This window comes from Augochlora pura, chromosome 8 (genome assembly GCF_028453695.1).
Source record: "Augochlora pura isolate Apur16 chromosome 8, APUR_v2.2.1, whole genome shotgun sequence".
NCBI classification, from domain to species: domain Eukaryota; kingdom Metazoa; phylum Arthropoda; class Insecta; order Hymenoptera; family Halictidae; genus Augochlora; species Augochlora pura.
Window position 1 is genome coordinate 13,332,290 of NC_135779.1, and position 25,929 is coordinate 13,358,218.

The following is a 25,929-nucleotide window of genomic DNA, read 5'->3' on the forward strand; positions in this document are numbered from 1 at the left end:
GAATTTTAGAATATATAAAATAGTACCTAACGATATAATAATATGAATGCATTGATAAAATTTACAGGATCTCCTCGAGCTCCAAAAATCAGACAGTGATGATGAAATAGAAAATGTCATTTTTCGTACAATAAATATTGATTCCACGTCGCACAATCATCGTAACAAAGGTGCGTAGTAAAATATGTTTTAAAATTGCTACTTGAGTTATAAACTATGGAGTATATTTAGATGAAGGACTCAGGTTGTTTTCTATGTTCAAAATTTGTTTCTTTGGAATAATTTACAGTAGAATTTTTCACATACACCTTAACAATTACTTTACTAAGGTTAACAAATCACCTAAATAAATTTCCTGGGCCCAAATATTGGAATCTCACACATAACTGATACAAATCTAACATAATTTTTAATATTGGATTATTTATCAACAGTTCAGTCGGAAAATTTAATGTGGCCTGCCAGAAGTACACACAGAATGTCAAGCCATGACTCTGTCGAATATTTGTCAAATGATTTGCAAGAAGAAAATATTTATGAGAAAGAACAACCCTTTTTTTTGCAATTAAGTTGTTCTATTCGATTCCAATCCAGATCCGGACTTAGCACCGTTCCAGTAAAAACTCTACCAACCTGCTTCATGGAAATCTTACAAAAAATGGAAGATTATAAAAATAAAAGTATAGCAGGTGTAAGTCCGACTGATTTAAAAATTACTCTGGATATAATTTGTTTAAATTTACCAAAAGAAGTATTAGAAATAAATCTGGAGCGTTACTCTGGTTTACGTACAACGTCATTCTGTAGTGGCTCTCCCATTAGCAGTTTGCGAACAGAAAGTGGAAGTAGTTCCGAGAATAACACTAGAAGTGAATTTTTCCAAGAGAAAATGTCTCATCTTCCTTTAAATCAACATAGCGCAATCAACAATTTGAAAGACGAAATCGAATGGCTTTTACAAGACGAAACTGCCACCGCCTTATTAGACCGACCTTCTGTCAATGAAGAAATTTTGAAATTTGTCGCAAATCACGTTTCAGATTCATCAGACAGATTTAGTTGCAAATTAGAAAAAGTTCCTTTGCATTTTGTTTTTCCCTCGGAGGATAGTAAGCCAAAGTTTCTACATGAATTGAAGAAACTTAAAATTGATAAATATCATATTCAGCAAGAGGGGAAGCTCTTTTATTTTGTAAAAAGCATGGAATATGCACCGACTATAGTAACGCAAACTGATTCAAGCAATGACAAAGAAGAAACAAAAATCAGACGTGGTATGTTTTACTATAAAATTATCAAGTCTTTTACATATTATGACTTATGTATTTTAATATTGCATACAAAATGATACATATAGTACAAAATGCATTTCCCAGTCATGATAATTTCGATATTTGTTTAAGGTAATATCATACATAACTCAGAGAAGAAAAAATTACACATAAATAACGAAACTGGAATTGAAACTCAACACAATTCTGAAATTGAAGGTGAAGTTGAAAATTACGGATTTGAAGATTCTAATATGACAGAAAGAAGATTTGAATTAAGTGATACACACAAGGAACAATGCAATCCAAACCGGGGTTTTCAATGGCTAAGAGATCTTGATAATCGTGACAATTTTTTACCAAACTTCTGGTTAATTTTGAAAGTGGAAAGTGATTATGTCAATGTTTATTTTCACTGTAGGTAAGTAATTTTCAGAATTTAATTTTAAATATATTTTACATTTTTCCAAAATCATACTTTTTTTTTTAAATTAGTATCGTTACTATGAGTAATATTTTTCTAGTTTAGTATTTCGATTAATGACGTTTAATTATATTAAAAACAGTTTCTTAATGTTCCTGAAAAAAAATGTTTAATTAGGACACTTTCGTCGCAAAGCTGTGATATTGTTACTAGACTGAATATAAAGTCATACACTATTTTGTCAGATTTTTTCATACAATGTTATATAAATTCAAAGACAGATTATTTTTCAATTATAATTTAGTGATCCATTAATTTTTTATAGTATACAAATATTTACATATTTGTAATATTCAATAGGTTCTTAGAAATTGCATCAGCAGAAGTAAGCAGTTATTGGAATACTCAGAAGACATTAATTAGTCAAATAAAGAGTACTTGTCGCCAAGTGAATCAATATTTACTTTTACAAAATCTTCACAAGACCAGTAAATGTTCAGAGCTACTAGAAACTGAAACGACCGAAGACTTCAATTGGAAATCAGAAACAACAAACGAGTTTAACAGTAGTATACAGAGTAGAGATGCAACACAAAGTTTCATTCCTGGTATGTTCCGATGTAGGGTGGTCTGGGAGTTTACTTTTCGACTTCATCCGCGATTGAAAACTGGACCTGGTAGATCTGGACTTTCACGAGGCATAAAAGCATTACACGGAGTGTTAAACAGATTCGCCGTAACTAATCGTAGCAACATGTTCGTCTACCAAGAAAATAATAAAAACGTATTTTACCTAAGACTTCACGAACAAATGAGTGATGGAAAAATGTTACAGAACAAGCTATCAGAAAGCGATGAAAAACTTGTCGTTTCTCGTAGCAATAGCGTAATTTCATTGTCACAAACAAAATTAAATGATAATACCATGGTGAATGACACACGGCCTAGAGTTCGATCTTTCAGTGAAAAAGAGTCGAACATTTTGAACAGAACTGAAGATTCGATTGTTTTAATGGTACATGGAATATCGGATGCTGGACCAGAAGTTAAACGTGATTTGGTGCAAGTTTTACAGAATCGTCTGGATGATGCAGTATTAGAAGTCTTATCCGTTATGTTAGCAAGGAATCCAATGTGTAAACTAACTCCTGATGATGTTCATTTCATACAACCACCAAAGCCACCGGAATGTATAATAAAGTTGTGTATAGAGAAACACTGTATTCCATACATTGGAGCTTTAGAATTTTATTTACGACAAAATATTTTACAATTTCTGTATATACCGAAGTATACCGATAATAAGGTAGATTGTCACTTTCAAGATTATTCGCAGATCGAAGGATCGACAAGACGTGTTGCCGAAACAGATATTTTCTTATACAACCAAAGTCACTCCAGTGGTAGTAAAGGAATCGCTTGTATAGCCTTTGCTATTACTAACGATGGTGAAGAACCGATTGAATTATTGGATAAGGAATTAGTAGAAAATGGTTTCCCAGAAAATATAACGGAAGATGATTTCGAAAATATTGTCGCAACGTCAGTTTTTGATAAAAAGTCAACTATTTCATCACCCTTGATTGAATTTAAGATTTGGAAACAAGGCAGAGTCAATATTGAAGCTTTGCTACAAAAATTGTGCTCCACAGTAAAACATGCTATTTGGGATTTAGTGACAGAATATAAATTTTTACCAACACCTTTGACGGAACCATTATCAAATGATGCTTCAGAAACACATATGGAGAACGCAAACGCAGAAACGTCAACGAAAACAGACGTAGCACAAAAGATAGTTCCAGATTTGTCGATTAACCGATTTGAAACAGGCGAAGATGGAAAATTACATTTTATTTATTGTTTAACATTATCTCAGTGGTTCCGTTTTGCTTTAGAAATTGGAGTTCCGTCGGTGAAGAAACATGAAGTAAATATTTATCACAGACATTCTATAGCTACTATTGTTAGAGAATTAGAAATTCTTATCCAAAGTCAAGCTCCGGATACGTCAAGTAGAGCTTTCGTTTTGAAAGATAAACAACCCTTCACTGAAAAATTCGTTTTAAACGATGAAATGACAAACAAGGAGCATGACTGTCATAATGTAAAACATGAAGACAATTTGAACCTGCCTCTTTACGTACCCTGTGATTTTAATAAAGATGAACAAGGAACATATACAAAATGCATTTTAATAGCTAGAAACTTTTGTCAGTGGAAAGCGTCTTTCGACGAAACAGTACAATCAGAAGTATTTGTCCCAAAAGGTAAATTATATTATTGAATCATTCCAAAATCGATAAATGGCATTGCTACAAAAGTAATAAATGTAAACGAACTCATGGTATAAGTATATTTTTGTTGAAGATGGTTTTTTATGTAACATAATTTATTCTTCCTTTAACACAACTACCAATATTATAATTATTCTTCATACATAATATGTTTACAAATATACTACAATCTTATTTCACTTTTATAAATAAATATTTGAATATTATCTTTATATGATATTGATAATTTCTGAAACATCATACTGTCTTTACATATTATTTGTATTCACATGACTTAATTAATAGCTTTTTTTTCATAGATCAAAAGGTATTACAAAAGTTTAATCCGTTGATACTGGAATCAAATTTTGTATCAAGACAACGAATAATACTTGCTAAAATTCGAAATGATAAGGTATGCAACTATATATTTTATTAAAAGCAATATTCCATAGATTTATGAAATTTAGTAATATCGTTCAAGGGAATGGAGGAAAAGGTAAGTAACGTTTTTATGTAATATTAAAATTGATGTACCAAAATTAATAATTATGATTATCTACAAAATATATCCTCCCCTGATTTCGATGGCATTCAAATATATTAACAAGTTCAGCAAACTGAATTAATTAACTTTGTTCACATAGAGGGTACACAACCTGATATGTTAAATGTTTTAAGGGGTAATTCTACAAATTCGAAAACTACACAAATATTGTTTGTTGCAGATAACACTTTATATGTACAACTGGTCCAAAGAAAAATCTGAGAAGCTAATGAAACAGGCCAACAGTTTGGGAACATGGCTCTCTTCAAGATCTAATTTTTTTAGGAATATATTAATGCAGAAATTAGGAATATTTCATCATCGACCAAGTTTAACGAGGGAAACAAATTCGCACTACTTTCAGATTATGGATACTGATAGTTTAACCAAATTTTCTTCTACGGCACACAACGACGATAAAGAGTGGACAAGATCAAATAATAGAGTACAAAGTATAAAACACAATCAGTTCTCGTGGAACGAAGTGCTTGGTCAAACGATGCGTGATGTAAAATCAAATAGTAATTTACATAATAACAGCGATCCAGTTGCAAAAGCAGTTTACGATTTGCAAGAATTGCGGGCTCGTGAAAAGAAAGTGAAAGGTAAGTATTAAAAAAAAAAAAGAAAGCAATTCTGTTTACGCATTATTTTGAATAACGATGAGAGCAAAGTAATGTAAGCTTATACTTGATATTTAAAATTTGAATCTTTGAAATTGATATAATTAAACCATTTTCACACAAGAAATCACATATCCTCAAGTAAAAGTACTTTTTAAACGGATTTCATGAATAAAGAAAAATTTATATTACAAAATACTTGAATGCTTGTGTTGATATGAAGGATAAAAAAAGTTTCTAAAGTGTAATGAAACCGGTTGAAGTGGCTAATATAATGACAATAACAAATTTTCTAATTAATGATTTTTTGAACATCATTTTAAGGCCATCGATGTTGTATTTTTCACTTTATTGCATGATAACTAATACCAATACAAGTTGAATGACCTAGAACATTATTATCTGAAAATGAGTCTGAGTATCTTTTTTATACTACTTATTTTGTAATATACCAATTACTATAGTTGGTAATGTTATATATAAAATTAATATTACACAAGTCATAGTTTACTAAAGAACATCGATCGAGGAAGAAAATCGATCGTGATAATCTTTATACAAAATTTTGCTTGTTTCTTTTCAGAGGATTTAAATAAATTGTACGTAATGTGGCAAAATCGTAGCGCTGCTCCAAATATTCCAATCTCAATCAGTGCTTTGAATACTTCCAAACAGCATTCTCGTTTGATACATTTTTGTCACACACCACTGTTATTTTTACCTTCATGGCGTTTGCAATCTGCAGCGACAAGAGATCATTCATTAGCAACCCAGTCTCCATTGAATGCAAATGCTACTGTACATCAACAGCTGCCACAACAAGTACAACCAAGTCAAAGTAGGCAAACAGATATGGTGAAGTGGCACCATGAATTGTGTAGTTTAATGTTATCTGAGTACAAACAATATCTTCAAATAATGGGATTTAATCCGGTTCAAATGGAACTTACTAAAGGGTGAGTTTTTAAAAAGCGGACTCTGTAAATATTACATTATTTTTTTATTTCATTCAGTATACTAACTATACTTATCTCTACCTTTCCTCGAAATGTTTTGTCTCAAACAAACAAACAGCCAAAAAGAACTTTCATTTAAATTCTAAAAATTAGTAGTTTCAATTATAGATATGAATAGATAAAATACTGTGTATCTGACAATATTATAACAACCATCTTACCATCTTATCAACCAAAGTATCTTATAAATATAAACAGATAAACAGATCATAAGAAAATGATCTCAATTATATTGTTCGGAATTTATTTCCATTTTAATAATTCTTAATCATTTTCAGCAACGAAAATCAAACACAACAACAATCTTATTATCTCAAAAAGTCTATGTTGGGAGGAGTACTGCTATTTGAGATTTATTTGTCACAACCATTTTTTATAGTCAAGTTACATATTATTGAGTGCAATCGACTTCAAACAAAAACAACTAGCGCATTGGTTAATCAGGTACATTTACCTTAAATTACTGAAATTATTTATCATTGATACTAGTTTTCTTCAAGTAAATATTTCCACGAACATCAGTCAAATATAAATTCAATTTTATTTGTAGTAGTTTATTAAAATAATATTCTTTTATTTAAATCATTGGATTATATAATGATTATTAAGAATCTTTCCTAAATTAATTATTGAAAAAAGTGTTATCGTTTGATTCGTCGAACATAGTGACAAGAGGTAGAGTGGTGAACTAATCTTCACTGGCTATTTTATTATTGTTCTAGTGCAAGTTAACTGTCATAAATGATCAATTTATTCTCATTAAGTACAACAATTTTTAAATTTCATTATATTTCAGTTTCTGTTAAGCTTCGTGGATGCTTGTGACAATATCAAGATCAATATGCATCTGCATTCGTTTACGTACGATTTTCACTTACGTTGCATCCATTCGTACATTGCTGGAAACGGACCTTGGTCGTTACAACAAGGCTACCATCTCATTCATTTTCTTGATGATTTTAATAAATACTATAGCAAAGCGCCAAATTACGCAAGGAATCTCATATACAGTGGTGAGTTCTATGTATCTGATTGATTTCTTTAAAATAATTCCTTTGCTCACGAAGTTGTGTACACTTATTAGAATATTCCGACACTTTTTAAGCTAAAATAACTTTTTGAAAAAGAGACCAAATGACTTGAATTTTGTTAAGTCCTTATAAGGATTAGTTCACTAGATAATTTTTCAATAAATTTTTGAAAAAATTACAATTGTTTGGAATAACAAAAAGAAGTAAACAAATAATGATTTTTAATTTTCTTATCTGCGTGTAGAGCGAAAATTTAAACAACACGTTTTGTAATCCTTATTTCTGTAGAAATTTTCAAGACAAGCAGTTGTTATTAATATGTAAATTGTAACTTAACTTCAATATTTGAATTATTTATTCTTTCACAAATCAATGTTGTAGCATCAGAGTTCATTCTAAACGACTATTTAATTTTGTTGTATTATTGTAATTACTTATTTCTTTTTCTAATAATTCAACATATATGTGTTTCAGATATAGTGGCAATTCGTAATTTGACAATACCTGGCCGCATATTGTATTCTTATTTACTGTCCCATGAAAAAAACTATAATATGCGAGTATTTGAAATGAAATGCGATCATCAAGATTCTCACGAATTCGAATACGTTTTAGTGAACTTAGAAAATACTCCTTCCATCAGTTATTGTGATGGTCAAGATATAAGATACACCGATGATTTCGATGTTGCATTAATCGTATCGTATTTAGAACAACCTGTACAAATCGAAAAAACAGGAATTACATTAAAATATTATTTAATGTTAACGAGTAAGAGAGAATTATATCCAAAAAGAGAAGTGGAGAACAACAAGCTGGGAAAATTCCGAACTGTGTATAACATTGAGAAACCTGTAACAAGTACTTCCGCGGAACCAAAGTCTGATACAAACAATTTTAAGAAAGAAATTTTAAAAGAATTCTCTTCGGACTGCTTCGAACGTGATCAAGATATAAATGACAAGAAAAATGATTCTAGAGTATCGAGTATTAATTTTAGTACCGTTAATAACAGTGCAAGCGCACCTACGCCGCCACCAGTGCCGAATTCTCCATTGACGCAAAACACACATCCCACAATTGTCTCCATAAACTCATCGTCACCACGCATGATACAAATACGACAAGAATCAATCAATTACTTGGGTTATTACTCCTCGCACGAACAGTTAATGCAACAGACAATAATGTTTCGAGCAAATGAAGCTCGAAATCATATATCATGTATGGTAGATCGAGGGGCGTTGCAATGCAAAACACATCTACTCTGGAATAAACTGTTGGAAAGTAAATCCGCCATGAATTATACGGAATTTACTGAACTCTGTTCTTTGGCACATGTGGAACCGTTATCATATTTAGATCCCAGACTAAAACCGCTAATTAATCAACCAGTCTCATGGTATCAAACTTTGTCTAAAGTTTTACAAAATAAATATCAAGATCATCATAAGCAATTCAATACACCAGATGGAAATATCACGCATCTTCTTATATTACATCCAAGCTCTTTTCAAGTTTTTATGATGCTGACTATAGATTTACATGCTTCAAAAGGAGTTCGTATTTTTATTTTTATAAATAGCATGCACATTGTTCATTGTCACTTACATTGTAATCATAATTTACTGTTGCAGGCTTTGTACGCAGTTTACTGCAAGTCGAAAGAAGCAATTAATACTGGGTGCTGCATAGAAGACGTTTATAGTTTAATTGAAGGTTTTGTAAATGCTTGTTGTTTTCACTTGTGGATGAGTTTATACAATTAATAACAATACAGATGTACAGAAGAGAGATTCAAAAAATGTTGTACAATTTATATTCATCTATATTGTAAATTTGTTTGTTGTCCAATTATTAAAGTTTACTTTTAGATATTAGAATTCTCAATATCAATGCTGAGAATTTTATAATCCTGTATTTTTGTTAAATGTAATTTATATAAAAGAATATATTTTCTTGTTAGAAATATGGGGACTCCTACTTTAACCATTCTTTATATGTGTAAATACATAGCTATCATTCTTAACATACAAATACAGTCCTCTCATGCCTACTCTATCACTACAATTAGGCCCAGCTAATGCCATAAGGATATACATGACCAGTTCACCGTAGTTCGATCAAACTCGTCAAATAACGTGCGATGCGTATCAAACTTTAAAAGGAAGTTACCATTTTTTTTCTAGCGTTAAAAGAAAATCAACCCGTAACAAACGAATAGCGAAGCAAGACTTTCCCTGAATTTTCACTCCCGGCGCGACTTTAGCCCCACTAGCTGCTCAAGAATCTACCTGCGTGCATATTTATAATGCTTACCCGCAAAGTTAAAAATGTAACTTTATCATTGACAAACAAATATCACATATAAGTGCTAATTATGAAGCAGCTTAAAAAAATCGAATCATTCAAAGATGAAAAGCACGTAAGTATTATTAAATTTTAAATATTCGTTTTCATAAAATTATTTGGCGATACCTATTATAGCCTTACTGAGTTTTCAAAACAGACATACTAAAAATGTCTTATATTTTTTAATCAATCTATAGATATTTTTTTATATGAGGTTTAACGTCATATCGACTTCAGTGGTTATTAGCGGCTACTATTATTTCTTTATTCTTTTTTACTTAGTAGAATATGCTTTTCGGGTCTCTAAAATAGCAACCTCCTCGCGGTGAGATCTGGGAAAATCAGTATCAAATTAGTATCAGGAGATCCCTTGGTTCAAAAAATGTTGCAAATTGTAAAGTGTTTTTGGTTGAGGATGATACCAAGCTAATAACTGCAAATTAAAAAAAAACTTTGTTGGTAGTGTAGAGTATAATATTTTGTCTTATTGTTTTCTGATCATAAATTATATTATACTGCGTTCATTGATCATTAATTTATAAGAATTTAATTGTGTTCCTTAATAGGAATATGATGATATGTGTCGTTTATATTGCACTGGGTTAACCTTCGCTTTTATATATTGATCATGTTAGAGAAATACAAATATCGCGCCGAGTATTTCAGATGAAACGCCAGCCAAACGAATGCGCGAAAATAGTGAAACGGCCTAGATTTCTCATCCGTGTGTACATCTACATAAAGGCCACTATTTTCGTTTTGTCTCTCTCGACCATCTTCCGTTCACTTTCTAAACCACCTGCACAAAGCTCAATACACATTAAAATGTTGAGAATAAAAAGGCACAATACGGTAAGGTAGAAATGGCTCAATATGGCGAGGCATGACTGTACAGCATTTTCTACAGAGTCGATAATTCAGACTCTGAGACAAAAAAAGCATTATATGCAATGTCTATGTGAATCCTAAGTCTGTGCTCTACCTCTGGTGTACAGATTTTTATATACCAGTTGTATCCAATGACCTAAAATGATTGAGATTGGGACTTGGGAATTGTTATTGTCCTTTGAAAATGTGGCCAAATTTTCAATTCTATAAAATCTTCCGTGACTAGAGAAAAAGATCTTTAAAAGTGTATATGTAAACATGATCAATTTTGTAATGTAAAAGAACAAAGATGTAACTGGTCTTAGCGTTATAAACCGATCATAGAGTATCACAATAGCGGAAAGAACTAAGAACTCCCATTTTGATCAGAAATTTTTGAACGGTCAAAGTGGAGTGAATAACTACAAATTTGTGCGTCAATGAATTGTTGAAATTTTATTTTCAGAATTCTAGTTTAATTAGTATTCATATTTGAATTGGGAAGAAAATTTTACATTTATTGTTAGGAAGATATGAATTCGTGTGAATCATACATATGTCACATGTATTCTTATGTGTTGTGACAGTTAAGGGACGCCGATTTTCATATTTGTCAAATATTGATTTCTTACTCTCACTTTTGAGCCAAAATTAAGTAAAGGTAACATAAATAATCTTTATAGTTTTATAGTTATAAAAAGATTTAGAATGTGATTGTGTTTTACCATACATATTTACGTATATGATACTGTCACTGCCACTCCCTAACTCTTTCTGTATGAGGATGGTGTTACAAACTGATAGTTTTACAAAATTAATTTATTGAAATTATTTTATAATGAGATATAAAATCTATTTTTTAAAATATTGCGAAATGCATTTATTACAATACATTTATATTATAATAGTGTGTATTATTTAAATTAGAATAACTAAGAAGTAATACAAAAACCATGAAAACATTTCATAATCAAAATTTGAGTCTTTTTGGATAGCTCTGTAAAAGATAAAATTTATTATGCAGAACCTAATACCCTTGATAATATAAATAATTATGTTATAAGTTGCAACAAATTAGTTATACAACTTTCCGGGGGATAAAATTATTATTTAGAAATAAACTAAATCACTGTATTTAATTTCAATATTTGTGTATCTCTCATGGTAAATTTTTAAAGATCTTAAAGATAGAAATTATATATATGATTATATTAATTCAGTACTTATAAATCTATAAATATAAAAACTATGTTAATACATTAACTATCACTGTAAATAATTTTTTACTTTGTAATTATGCTTGTGTTGTAAAAATGCATATAAAATAAGTGAACTGGAAACAATTAATTATATTTACATATTAATGAATATTAAAAGGAGTATGATTTTCATGAAATAAAGTTTTGAAATCTCATTTTTAGTAGTTTTGATTATATACACATAGCACTGTCAGTCAATGTTGACTTAAATTATATTTTATATTAGTTGTAACATTATAATATTTAATATTAAATTTAATGTACAGTATAAAAAATAAAAATATTATGTATTTGCAGGGAATGTAATAATAATCACCTACATTGAAAAATATATAACAATGTGTCAGATACAAACAGTCTTGACATTCATCCTGGTTGTTTCGACTAGTGTATACTCTCAGAGTATATTTGATGGAGAAATATATCAGTGTCCACAACATTGGATAAAATTCCAAGATTCTTGTTATCGTTTTATAAGAAGTCCCATCAGAGAAAGGGAGGATGCTAGAAGAAATTGTCAAGCTTATCAGAGTGATCTTATTACAATTAACTCTTTAGATGAACATGGATTTGTATTGTATCAATTATTATGGCAAGATCCTCAACATCGTAAATGGTATACTGGTATTAAATATCAAGGTGGAAACTGGATAAACGAGGGTGATAATACTCAGTTATTAAATATGGATAATGCATTCTTACCCGAGCGAAATGATAACATAATTAATAAAGATTATTTGGTATATACTTACCACAATAATTTGCAACGTTGGGGACTAGAGAAAGTAACAGGCAGAGATAAATTATTATATATTTGTGAAGCTCCAATTTCTACATTACATAATTTAGTAGAAGATGATCGTACTTATCAATATGGTGTTGAAATTGATAATCCTAATCAAATACCTAGAGGACCATATTTTATGAAACAACCTCAGGATAAAGTATTCGATGTGTCGAAAAGGAAAATTAATAATGATGTTTCATTAAGTTGTCTTGCAGGTGGTTATCCTGCACCAACATATGAATGGTTTAAGGAAGACTATGAGAACGATAGATTAATTGCAACAAAAATAGATCCATTAGAAAATAGTAGATATACCGTGAGTGGTGGTACATTAATTATTTATGAACCCGATCAGGTAATTCCTATTTTATGTATTATAAAATTTATACATTAAAGGTACATATTACTAAAATAGCAATGAATTATTTTTAGACATTGGATAGAGGTTCATATCATTGCAAAGCCACAAATAAATTTGGTACCATTATATCTGAAAGTGTTGAATTGTCGTTTGGTTATATACTGGAATTTAATTTAAAACGTTCAGAAGAGCGTGGAGATCAAAATTGGGGTAAAGCTGTATACTGTGATCCTCCGCAACATTTTCCTAGAGTAAAATACTATTGGGCACGTGATTATTTTCCTAATTTTGTGGAAGAAGATAAACGTGTTTTTGTTTCCTATGATGGAGCACTTTACTTTTCTGCATTGGAAATGATTGACCGTGGAAACTATTCTTGTAACGTACAAAGTGTTGCATCAGACACTGGTCGCAATGGACCGTTCTTTCCATTGAGAGTTGATGCCCATTGTAATTATGTTTATTCTATTATTGTTGGATAACAATATATTACAAAAACGTTTGATATATTTATTTATTTTTTTTCTTTTCAGCTTCCTTTCAACAGTTGAAGTTTCCTAATAATTTTCCAAAAGCATTTCCAGAAGCACCAGTTGCTGGAGAGGAAGTTAGACTTGAGTGTATTGCATTTGGATAGTAAGTTTCTTTAATATACTTTTACACATGCAGATTTGCGAAGAAACGTTTTAATAAAATTTTATATTCCTTATGGAATCTTGATTTAATACTGTAACAACTTTTTGATGTATTTTTTGGGATTAATAATTCAGTTATATATTTTTTCTGCTTTCACTCACGTGATGAAATTATTATATACATATCGCCATGAATTTTTTTTTCTATGTAGTCAATATTCTCCTTTTAAAAATTGAACAGCATAAGTTTAAAAGAGAGATATTGTCTTAAAGATGATAATAAAGCGTAAACATTCTTTTTTATTGTATGCAGCCCTGTTCCATCTTACAACTGGACAAGAAAGGGTGCACCATTACCACGTGGAGCATATACAACTAGTTACAACCGTGTATTAATTATACCAAAAGTACATGTCGATGATCAAGGGGAATATGTCTGTAGAGTTCACAATGACAGAGTTGGCATTGATAATTCTGTTAGATTAACTATACAAGCAGCTCCAAATTTCACCATTCCATTAGTTGATAAACATATGGATAATAGAGGAGAATTAACTTGGACGTGCGAAGCATTTGGAATACCAGATGTAACTTATAGTTGGTTTAAAAATGGTGAACTATTGGATATGGAAACATTGCATTCTGAAGATAAAGGCCGTTATTCTATACAGGACAACGTTCTAAACATAAAATTTTTAAATCCAGAGACAGATCCAGCTATGTATCAATGTCGTGCAAAAAATCAATTAAGAACAAAGTATTCGTCTGCACAACTTCGAGTTTTATGTAAGTTTCTATTCTAATGTTTGGCTTAAGGCTAATCAAGATAATAATGTCAGCATGCATATCTTGCTACTTCCAAGTTAAGCAATGTAAAGTAAATATTGGATATATTTTCCACATTGTAGCATTAAAACCATCGTTTAAAAAACATCCTATGGAACCTGAAACATATGCAGCTGAAAAAGGTAACGTTACAATTTTTTGCAATCCTGAAGCAGCACCTAGACCAAAGTTTGTTTGGAAAAAAGATGGAAATGTAATTGGTTCTGGTGGTAGACGAAGGATTTTAGAAACTGGTAGTCTTATAATCAGTCCAGTTTCTAGAGATGATGAAGGTACTTACATTTGTACTGCAACAAATCAGTATGGAACGGACGAAACTCGTGGACGACTAATAGTTCTACGTAAGTTAATATTAATATTAAATTTTTTCTTTATGATATCGCTTATCTTGATTTGAGATTTTAAATGGTCAGTCCAGGAATGAATATGTTAATAATTTTTCAATAAAAATATTAAATTAAAAATTTTGATTTCATGTAAAGATGGCCCACAATTTTTGGAAAGACTACCGCAACGCATAACTACATCAGTCATGCAGAATCAAACTTTACGATGTATGGGAGACATAGATGAAATGCTAGATGTTGCTTATATTTGGAAGCACAATGATTTACGTATCAGAGATGAAGATCTCATGAATAATCCAAGATTACGTATAGATGGAGAAGAACTTAATATAATAAATGTTACGTTTGCCGAAGCTGGAGAATATGAATGTATAATTAAAAGTGCTGTGGGTGAAATTTCTAGCAAAACAATAGTAACAATAGAAGGACCACCAGGACCGCCTGGAGGTGTACAAGTTGTAAATATTGTAAAAACTTCTACAACTTTACGTTGGACAGATGGTGCTTTGAATGGTAAACCTATTACAATGTATACAGTAAGTGCAAGAACTAACTGGAATCATACATGGTTCAATGTCATAGAAAGTACGTAAAGTTTCATAATTTGTTTGTTCATGATTTTATGATAAACAACTTCTCAATGTATATATAATTTCAGATATAACTGCCATTGAAGTAGATAGATATAACGGTCGAAAAGAAGCCTATTTAGAGAACATTTTAAAACCTTATACTACTTACTCGTTTGCTGTATCTGCATATAATGAATTAGGATATAGTTTACCATCGTCGCCATCTCCACAGTATAGTACTCCATCAGATAAACCAAGTAGAGTTCCATCAAATATAGGTGGTGGAGGAGGGAAAATTGGTGATCTTACCATTAAATGGGATCCTTTACCACCATCAGATCAAAATGGTCCCGGAATTTATTACAAAATCTTTTGGCGTCAAAAATATCACGAAAAAGAATATCAGTCATTGTCTTTGCAAGAATATGGCAATGTTGGGAGAAGTGTTGTACAAATACAACAACAATACTATTATACAGAATACGAAGTGAAGGTTCAAGCCGCTAATGCTTTAGGTGCTGGACCAATTTCCGACGCAGTCACAATATTCAGCGCAGAAGACATGCCGCAAGTAGCTCCGCAGCAAGTGGTTGCCCATAGCTACAATAGTACTAGTTTGAATGTTAGTTGGTCCTCAATTGAACAAACTCGAGAAAAAATACGGGGCAAATTAATAGGTCATAGAATAAAGTATTGGAAAGAAAGCAACCGAGAAGAAGATGCAGTGTATTATTTGTCTCGAAGTACAAGACCTTGGGCTCTTGTAGTCGGTCTTCAGCCAGATACCTACTATTATGTTAAAGTAATGGCATACAATACTGCTGGAGAGGGCCCTGAAAGTGAGCGATATTTAGAAAGAACGTATCGAAAGGCACCACAGAAACCACCGTCTTCTGTTAATGTATATGGTGTAAATCCATCAACAGTCAGAGTTGTGTGGCGTTATGTACAACCAAGTTTAGAAGAGGAACCATTAATAGGATACAAAATACGAGTCTGGGAATTAGACCAAGATATGAGTACAGCAAATGATACTATTATAAGAGGTGGTTCAAAATTAGAGGCCGATATTACTAACCTCAGTCCTGGTAAAGCATACCATCTGCGTGTACTCGCATATAGTAATGGAGGAGATGGACGCATGTCAAGCCCAACCTACACATTCCAAATGGGAGATGCAACAGCTTTTAGAAGTACTGCCAGTAACAAAATCTTGGATGCAGCTCTTGGCATATCTTTGTTAGTATTTTTACGTATTTATGAATACGTATAACATAGAAATATTTTCTATATGATATGTACTGAAAGAACTACTTATAACAACAATTGTGTAGGACAGTAAGATTTTTATAAGCGGACAATAACTGTATTACAATATAGCTTTGTTATTTCTTGTATGTGGGATCGTTTGTATCTAGCATACATATTAACAATTTTCTTGCTATAATTAAAAGTAAGTGAAATGCATGAAAATTTAATATTTAGGAAAGATTATATTGAAATTAAAATGGAGATCTGAGGTCAAAATAATTTTATTTTAAATAATTGCATTATTGAACATAAAGAATATGTTTATGAAACCAAAAGTATAGTTTTGGTATAGTTCAAAATAAAAGCAATAAATTTTATACTTTACTACCAATTAATTTAATACAATGCTTCTTTTGCAGTTTAACCTTTCAAAATCGTAATTAACTTGAATGTTTTTGTTATATTTTTGTTAATACACAATAAGATTGAAATAAATCGTTCAGAAAGGAAAACTAAAACATTCTGAAATTCTTGAGGGGTTAAAAAGGAACATTGCAAGAGAGCATATCTATCCGTCCATAAATATTCAGATAAAAAGATGTAAATATTTATCATATTTTATACATATGTATTTTAATGCTATTATATTGTTAGGGGCAATAACGGAATAGTTTATTAAAACAATTTCATAAAAGACGCTACAAAAATGGCAAACATTTTTTTTCATATTTAACTGTTATTGTATCTTAGTAAAATGTTATTACTTAAAAGATTATGATTACCTCTTTGACGATCTGCATATTATATAAAATACTTTTTTGCAGCTATGTAACACTATAACACTGTAATTTTAGTTTATAGAAGTAAGAACGATTTTTTTTCAACTAATGTATTACTAAGTAAGACATGCATACAATATATGTTTTTTACAAATTGTATCAATTTATTATTTACTCCTATAATAAAAAATGAATACATATAATTCTTATATATAGATTTTTTAAAGTAAATGATCAATTACAAAAGATATTTTCGTGTATACTTCATTTATTTATTTTAACATATTTCAGACTTCTATCTTTGGAATTTTCTGTAGACTTTTGTAAACTTAATATGAATTTATAATTTTTATTTTCCACTTGTAATTCTTGGAAAAATTAATTTTGGAAAAACTTGCATTCTCTCTTTCAAAATATCTTATACTTTTACTATAACAGTTGTATAATTAGAGTATAAAATTATACTTTCAAGTTTTTTGTTAAATTGTTGCAGTTTAATAATTCATGATGAAAACATAACTATGTTTAAATGTAACTTATGTAACTTATGTTTAATGTAACTTATGTTTAAACAACCATTACAATAAAAAGAATACCTATAATGCATCAAACTTTTAGATATTTTAAAATTTTAGGGTGTTTCAAAATTATTTTAACTCCCAGAATTAGGGGTTCCTGAGGTCATTTTAAGTAACTTTTCCTTAGCGATAATGCAATTCGCGGCTTTTTTACAAGTTATTAACGAAAAACAGTGGCCAATGAGAGGTGAACGAGAGAAGTTTTAACGTGCTGGAACGAAGTCGAATCAATGATCGGAATCACGCTTCACTTCGAGTTCATGTTCACCTCGAATCATGTTCGAAGGAATGAACAAGTCACGACGTATAAATTTTCCGAATTACTACATGACGATGATACTTTTAGGAAAACCATTATTCATCCTCATGTTAGAATTGCTGAAGAATAGTTACTAACTTTTCAGTCTCGAAATAGTATGTAGATTAATCGTGACATCAGTTTTAATTTCCTGGTACACACGATACATCATGTGTGCCACATGAAATTTTTATGCGATGTGTATGTGTATAAAAAAGATTAACAATAAGTAACCCCATCGAAGTAAGTAAATGATATCGTATCTTAAATAATTTCGTGTTCGAACAGAATTCAACGAATAATTTAGAAAGCTATAGAAGATTATTTAAACAATGATCAATACATATGATAGGAATAACGGAAGAAAGTAAATACTTATAGAAATTTTCAATAACTTTTCACGCGGTCGATTGAAATTGAAAAACGACTGTTTCACTTTTTTGCTGCAACGTTACCGCCGCGGCAACAGCTGTGTCCCTTTTAATTAAGATTACCATCTCGGTGGAATTTCTCATCTGTCTAAAACAGTAACCACAGATATTTATCTGCAACTCCCGTTGACGCGACCACATTCACGTGAGCCAAAGTAGAAGGGCTAATATAAAAATGTGAGGAGTCAATATAAGGCGGGAGGGGTTAATACAAAAATTGAAGGAGTTAATACAAATGTGGGAGGGGCTATTATACAAACGGGAGAAGTTAGTGAAAATGGGAAGGGGATAATACAAAAAGGGACGAGCTAATCCCAAAAGAGGCTGGACTATAATGTGTAAGAACATTATTTGTAGTATTTGGAACATTCTATTTATATTACTATGATGTTATATTTCTATTAATAATTTTTGTTTTAATATGCAAATCAGACGTAATTTATTTACCAAATGTCTGATACAGGTGGATTTAAAACTATTAGATTTAAATTATTTATCACAAAGCGAACATGAAAGAAATGTTAATGTGTGCAAAGGACGAAATTATAATTCTTCGTGAGATAATGGATAAAAAAATACTTTCAAAAATTGCAATTTGTTGCCATGATAAAAGAATTAAAAAGTTATGTTTTTTCAATTTTTTTATCTGAGACTGTAACGAAAATTTAAAAAATGCATTCGGTGAATCTCAGTAAGTTACGTACATATTGAAAATTTCATCGAAATCAGTTGACCTTGATATGAATTGCGAAAATCGCAGCTTTTTATAAATCTTAACCAAATACATCTGTATGTATCTTTTTACATCTTTTAGTGTAAAGCTGTAGCCCAATTTCGATGTAATTTTCGGCATACATACAAGTTACTTAGACTCCTTGTAAAAAAACTCATGCAACTTTGTGGTTTAAACTATTCTTCTATATTTAACAGTTTCTTAAATATTCGCAAAAATGGTTTTTCATCCTCGAAACTTTATGAATTGCTGATATAAAAATATGTGTAAAATAATTTTCAAATAATATGTTCGATTTTGACAGCGCATAAAAATGTGTCTCTAAAGTAACTCCCACTAAAATAACTGATTTAAAAATTTAAGTACAGAATAAAAAATTGATAATGCCACGGAAATTTCTCTTTATACAATTCGAAACATTGACTTTATGAATCTGCTCAGATCAATTCTTACGAGTTGACGAAACATAATTACATGTTAATTAATGGAAAAAGTTTTATTATAGGAGAGATTGGTTTGCAAAAGTATTTGACCTTGTATCTTTGAGTTACGATTAATCTGAAGGATTTTCTGTAATAGAGTTAGAGCTCCATTCTTATATAAATATCGTAAATACAACATACACATACAAAATTGTTTTATTCCCTTTGTATATACAAATAACATTTTTTAAAAAAGTATATAATCTATCAGTTCGAGTTGTTTTATAAAATTATATTAAAATTTTTAACAGTGTACACATTATTAATAAGATACAAATTATAAAGATAACACTTAAAATTTAGATGTTCAATGATTACAGATGTATATTTAAGACGTTCAAGACGGACTTACAGTTTGATCTAAATTTTGAAATGAAGTAAATCGTAAATGAAGTCCTCAGAATTGATATCGATTTCTGTCATGGCGTTTATTCTTATATTTCTAATTTTCAAGATTAGTTCAAATGCGTAGCGTCTTTCTTAACTTTGTGCGTAACGTTTTATAAAGGCTTTAAATGTAACTTTTACCGGAAGCATCGTCAAATAACCACGGCCGTCCCGAAAATGTTAATTCATGTGTTTCTATATTACAAAATATTATAAAATGTGACAAGCTCTCTGTTTTGATTGTATTTGAAGTAAATGCCAATGTACTATATAAATAGGTAAGAGTACCTTAACTAATATAAACATTTAATTGAGATACCCAAGAGCTACCCAATAGTATTATAGATCTACCAAACACAACTGGAAAAAACATGAAACTTTCCATGGCAGAAAAAATGATGGTTAAATAATGCTGCGGCAATTAAGCAATTAAACTTCAACTGTTTTGAAACCACCTTAATTACATGAGAAACCTTTGTTAAATAACAATCAATGTGAATTCATTTTTTGGGCAAAATATTACTGACAAAATCTTATAGCCTAATATTTTAATAGCGCAAAGAAGTGATGTACAAACGAAAGAGTAACATAACAATAAAGAGAACTTCTATAATCCTAATTTTTGTCTGACCATGTGTTCTAGTTCTTTCAGCTAAGCTTGGCAGTACGATATAAAGAACAGTATAAAGTATTTAGCCACTGAAATTGTAACAAACTACTGTTAAAGTATAATCTATTTTCATAAAAATTAGCTCTTGAAAAAAAAAGTTGATCTTGAAAAAGAAAAGAAAAATAGTCTAATATTTTCAATGTGGTTACAAATTTTATAACTTCTGATTGCTTGTAGTTCTTTCATTATATTTGTATATTCCCAGTCTTATTCTTAGTAAAAAGCAAATAATAGTAAAGAAAATTAAGAAATTTAAGGTTTTACAGAAGTAACTGCTTTCTTTGCTGCTTCATCCAAGTCATTTGCTGCAATAATTGGTAAACCACTTTCTGCAAGAAGTTTCTTTGCCTCGTTTACATTTGTACCTAATTTGAAAAGAATAATTTTTTTAAATCATGTAGAAATAAATGAAAATATTCTAATAAAAAAGAATGCAATAATAAAAATAAAACAATAATTACCTTCTAATCGGACAATAAGAGGAATTTTAAGTTGAAAATTACGAAATGCTGAAATAATTCCTTTGGCTATTGTTGCACAGTTTACAATGCCACCAAATACATTAACAAGAATTGCTTTTACTTTTGGATCTAAAGATACCAGAAAAGGCAATTAAAATTGTGTTGAATAATTGTTTAAATTTAAGTCGAAAATACATTTTTATTAAACTGTTAAATACAAATTGTATTGATACATAAAATTAATTAAAAGTAAAAAATACTATCTTTAAATACTATCTTTACTAGTTAAAAATACTATCTTTACTAATATCTTAATATATTTTCAAAAACAGCTAATAATAATTTTTTTACGATAGAAATGGAAAAAGCTACTAAAACGATAATTCCCATTAGAATGGGAAATATCTCCATAAAAATTAAAATGAGAAATGTGTATAATAAAAGCGACTCTATTGTCGATGAATATATTAATTCTCATTTATCATTTCACAAAGTGACAGTGCAAACTACACTTGGTATTTTTATTAAATTTTATTTGTTTTTATTTTATTTTTATTTCATTTTTAAAGGAAAATAACTAAAATAACTTTGAAATATTATAAAACATTTTCCCTCATTTAGCGAAATCAATAACTGTTGAAGTTGTGAATATTATGCTTACCAAATTCAGTTGTTACAACTGGTTTATTGGTACTTTAATATAAACTATTAAGTGTGTGCCCACAAAGCTTTTCTCTGTTTTCAGTAAGACTTGAGTAAATTACAAAAAGTATTCTAAGTATTCTATTACAAAGGAAACAATTTCTCACATTCAATATATTTCATTAAATATTATGGAATATTAAAATTGATACACCCCGAAAAGAATAAATTCAAATATCTGGATTAGTTCCATTATTATCAACTATACTTGTTTAATAACTACAATAAAATGTACTATCAATAACTGCTATTATACATACCTTCACTGAGTATTCTAAATGCTTGAAAAACTTGGTCTTCTTTAACACTTCCACCAACATCTAAAAAATTTGCTGGTGATCCACCATTTAATTTAATTATATCCATAGTTGCCATTGCCAATCCAGCACCATTGACTGAAAACCATAAAGAAAATTTGATTTTAAATATATTATATTTTAAAAGATATTATTTAAATTTCTATGAAATAAAAACAAATCAAAAGTTTATCAATAAAGAATATAGTATCTTTCTTTAACAGTGAAATCATAATATGTATAATTCTATATACTACCTAAACATCCTATATCGCCATCCATTCTAATATAATTCAAATTAAATCGTGATGCATCTACTTCTCGTGGATCTCTTTCTTCATTGCCTTCCAAAGCAAACAAGTCCTGTTGCCGAAATTGAGCATTATCATCAAACGAAATTTTTGCATCAACTGCTATAACTTGCTTGTCAGTGGTTTCAACTAATGGATTAATTTCTACTTGCAAAGCATCAATATCTACAAATAGTTTCCATAAATTTTTTAATTCATATATTGTTTTTTGCTGCATATCAGGATCCACAAAGCCCAGAAAAATGCTAATATCTTTAGCAATATCATCGTCAATCCCATAATATATGTCAAGTGGTACTGTTTTTATTAATTCTGGATTTTTGTCTGCAACAGTTTCAATATCCATGCCACCTGCTGGTGAAGCAATTAAGACAGGGCCATTGTGTTGTCTGTCCATAAGAATACAAACATATGTTTCTCGTGCAATATTTACAGATTCAGCAATCATTATTTTCTGTACCAAAATACCATCTTTTGAAGTCTGCTTTGTAATTAGACGATGACCTAACATATTTTTTACAGTATCTACAACTGCTTTACGGCTATTAACAAATATATTGAATGAGATATATATTTTCATTTCACATTTGATATTGATTATCCAAACTTACTCTTTTATGAGATGCACACCTCCTTTGAAACCATTGTCAAACCATCCTTTCCCACGACCACCAGCTAATACTTGAGCTTTTATAACGAATTCATCAGCATCTAACAAACAAAATCAAATAGATACTTACATAAACAGAAACAAATTATTACAGCAAAAAATAATGAATAGAAATTTATTCTTGAACATAAATAGAAATGTAAATCACATTTCATATATAGAAAAACCACTGCTAGTTTTCTTAAATTAAAATCCATAATACTTTCATTTGAAGAATTTTATTAATTTAAAAGTATTATATAATTGTAACTGTAAAAGATTGGCTATATTTAAGTACATTGCACTATGTACAGAGCAAATGTATATGAAAATAATAACATATTTTTATAATGAATGAATTATAGTAACATAAATTCCTACAAGCATGTACAAAACATATAATAATTAAGGATAAATACTAACGTAATGATTCTAATGCAGAATTCGCTTTCTTTAAATCATCAACAAGAGCAAAATTTTGTACAGAAACTCCACAATCTCTGAGAAGTTCTTTACTTTGATACTCAAGTAAATTTAAATGTCTCGTTTGTTTAGTATTTATTACTAAAGCTTTTTTTAAAAATTCACTCGAACTCAAAGATTTTCGGCAAGCAATACGGAACATGTTTAACCCTACTTTTAACACTTCACAAAATTCCGATTAAGATCACTTTTCTGATAAGTATATACTCCGAATTATTTTCGAATTAATATCACTACCATTGAATTACGTTCATGTGCTGATAAGGAATAAATTTACGATACTTCTACACGTAACATAATAGCATTTATATCTTCAAAGTAATTGTCGATTCTTAAAATCAGCTACAAAGTGGCGTTATCTGAATGTGACTTAAACACAAAATAAGTACGGTATGTATGTATGTACTATTTTTAATACCCTCGAAATCAAATCAAATTAATATATTGTATGTAGATATGTAATCATATTCAAAATATTGATTTACTCAAATTCTTAAATATTTTTAACTTATTTGTATTTTGTAAACCATAGGTATAAAACTACTTATTGTCAATTAAATAATCAATTTGCTAAATACATTTTTACTTTGCACTTGAATATACATAAATTTTTTTTCATAGTGTTGTATTTTGTTTAAAAATGTGAAGTATTCTAAAGTGTACTAAAGTGAAGTATTCAAAGTTAAATTTATTGCACATATTTCGTGTCAACAATAACACATAACAAAGTTTCAGAAATGTTTGTACATATATGTAAATGTAGAACAAAAATCGAAAGAGATAATTTACAAGACGTGAACAATTTTACATTATCGTTACTACGGTAATTCGCTAATAGAGTAGATATAATGTGTAAGTCAGTACCTATGTTATATGTCTAAATGTAATCGTTCGTAATTACACCGGTTAATAAAATGAGGTAAAAAATCTTACGAGGCAACAGACTTCATTATTCAAAGTTCCTTTACAAATTAAATTTAGCGCCGTTTGCCTCTCATGCAATGCAGCGCCAACTGAACGAATGTGTCAAAAGAGTGAGAGCGAAAATATTGTACAGCACTGTAGAGTGAAACACAATGTAGTCTGGAAATGGGTGAAGAAATGTCATTCACCCTTTTGCTGTCGCTTGCAATTGTAAACAAATTTCAATGTTTTCGTAATAGAGGACCAAGAGTATAAGATACTGGTGCAGACAATTTAGCAACACAAGGCGAGAGAATAAAATGTATCTTCATTCAATGCATTTTTTACAGTTATTATGTACTAAATTACGGACTTTATGCGTTTATGATAAAAGTGAATAGGTTAAATACGACGCTTTAAGGAAGGAGGCAGAATTTATGGATATTATTAAATTATATTAAACTCATTACAAATATTAAAAAAGGAAAGACATTTCATTTAAACTATGTTTCTAATTGTTTAACTTAGTTAGGCAATTAAAAATATGAATAATAATGTATGTAGAATAACTATTATTTAAGTAAGGATTTTATTAATATTGCGTTAGGGGGTTGTGTTTGAGTTATAACAAGTTGTCTGTTGACATAATTATTTACATTATTAGTATAACATAAATATGTTACTGGATGAACTTTCTTGGGTAAATGGAGAAAGTAACACAGTTAATAATAGAATGTCCCCAGGCTTGTATTCAGATGCAAGGGCTTACTTTAAATATTTATTATAATGTGAACAAATATGGTATTTTAGAGAAGAAACTCACCATACTTAAAAACAATATTAAATAAGGCATATGTTTATATGAACTTTAAAAAAAGTTCATATATACTTAAAAATTGTTATTATATATATATATATATATATATATATTATATTGTATTATAGTATTATATTATAATGTATATCGTTTCATGTGTTGAATATACATGAAGTGGGTCCAATATGCTACAAAACTATGTAGATAATAGATATGCACAAATTTTTCACTTTTACAAATTTATTTTCTACTTTTCAAGGATTTTATCTGTATGTTATTTAACAACTTTTAGTGACGTAATTATAGTACAAATTTGGTACAGAAACTAGTTCTGGACTACATTACAAAAAGTCTAATGTAGGACGTCTTCGCAGAACGATTAGTTAACTGAGAACAAGGCTATTATTAAGAGAAGTTGATTTTTTGCATGGTTTGGAGTAATTTAGATTAATTCCATTTCAGTCGGTATAATTTGCAACTGTGT

At 29.7% G+C, this 25,929-nt stretch overlaps 3 protein-coding genes across 5 annotated transcripts in view; 2 read left to right on the forward strand and 1 right to left on the reverse strand.

The window, feature by feature from the left end:
- Positions 1-9,142, forward strand: part of LOC144473957 (KICSTOR complex protein SZT2) — a 29,768-nt gene extending 20,626 nt beyond the window's left edge. For all 3 annotated transcript variants that reach the window (XM_078188316.1, XM_078188315.1, XM_078188317.1), the window contains 11 exons: positions 68-170; positions 435-1,274; positions 1,404-1,692; positions 2,056-3,965; positions 4,292-4,386; positions 4,700-5,123; positions 5,725-6,097; positions 6,436-6,601; positions 6,954-7,170; positions 7,663-8,747; positions 8,826-9,142. In XM_078188316.1, the coding sequence (XP_078044442.1) occupies positions 68-170; positions 435-1,274; positions 1,404-1,692; positions 2,056-3,965; positions 4,292-4,386; positions 4,700-5,123; positions 5,725-6,097; positions 6,436-6,601; positions 6,954-7,170; positions 7,663-8,747; positions 8,826-8,957 (5,634 nt within the window). In that variant the 3' untranslated portion in view covers positions 8,958-9,142. The remainder of the gene's footprint in view (positions 1-67; positions 171-434; positions 1,275-1,403; positions 1,693-2,055; positions 3,966-4,291; positions 4,387-4,699; positions 5,124-5,724; positions 6,098-6,435; positions 6,602-6,953; positions 7,171-7,662; positions 8,748-8,825) is intronic.
- Positions 9,143-10,542: 1,400 nt separating this feature from the next.
- On the forward strand, positions 10,543-17,401 carry LOC144474263 (contactin). The gene is made up of 8 exons (XM_078188951.1): positions 10,543-11,068; positions 11,964-12,808; positions 12,886-13,264; positions 13,348-13,450; positions 13,763-14,235; positions 14,358-14,636; positions 14,778-15,227; positions 15,301-17,401. The coding sequence occupies exons 2-8, from the start codon at positions 12,005-12,007 to the stop codon at positions 16,485-16,487; spliced, it is 3,675 nt and encodes a 1,224-aa protein (XP_078045077.1). The 5' UTR covers positions 10,543-11,068; positions 11,964-12,004; the 3' UTR covers positions 16,488-17,401.
- Positions 17,402-19,983: 2,582 nt separating this feature from the next.
- Positions 19,984-24,089, reverse strand: LOC144473997 (succinate--CoA ligase [GDP-forming] subunit beta, mitochondrial-like). Its single transcript, XM_078188395.1, has 6 exons — positions 23,666-24,089; positions 23,205-23,304; positions 22,540-23,135; positions 22,247-22,381; positions 21,285-21,413; positions 19,984-21,188 (listed from the first exon to the last, which is right to left on the reverse strand). The coding sequence occupies exons 1-6, from the start codon at positions 23,865-23,867 to the stop codon at positions 21,076-21,078; spliced, it is 1,275 nt and encodes a 424-aa protein (XP_078044521.1). The 5' UTR covers positions 23,868-24,089; the 3' UTR covers positions 19,984-21,075.
- Positions 24,090-25,929: the final 1,840 nt, after the last annotated feature.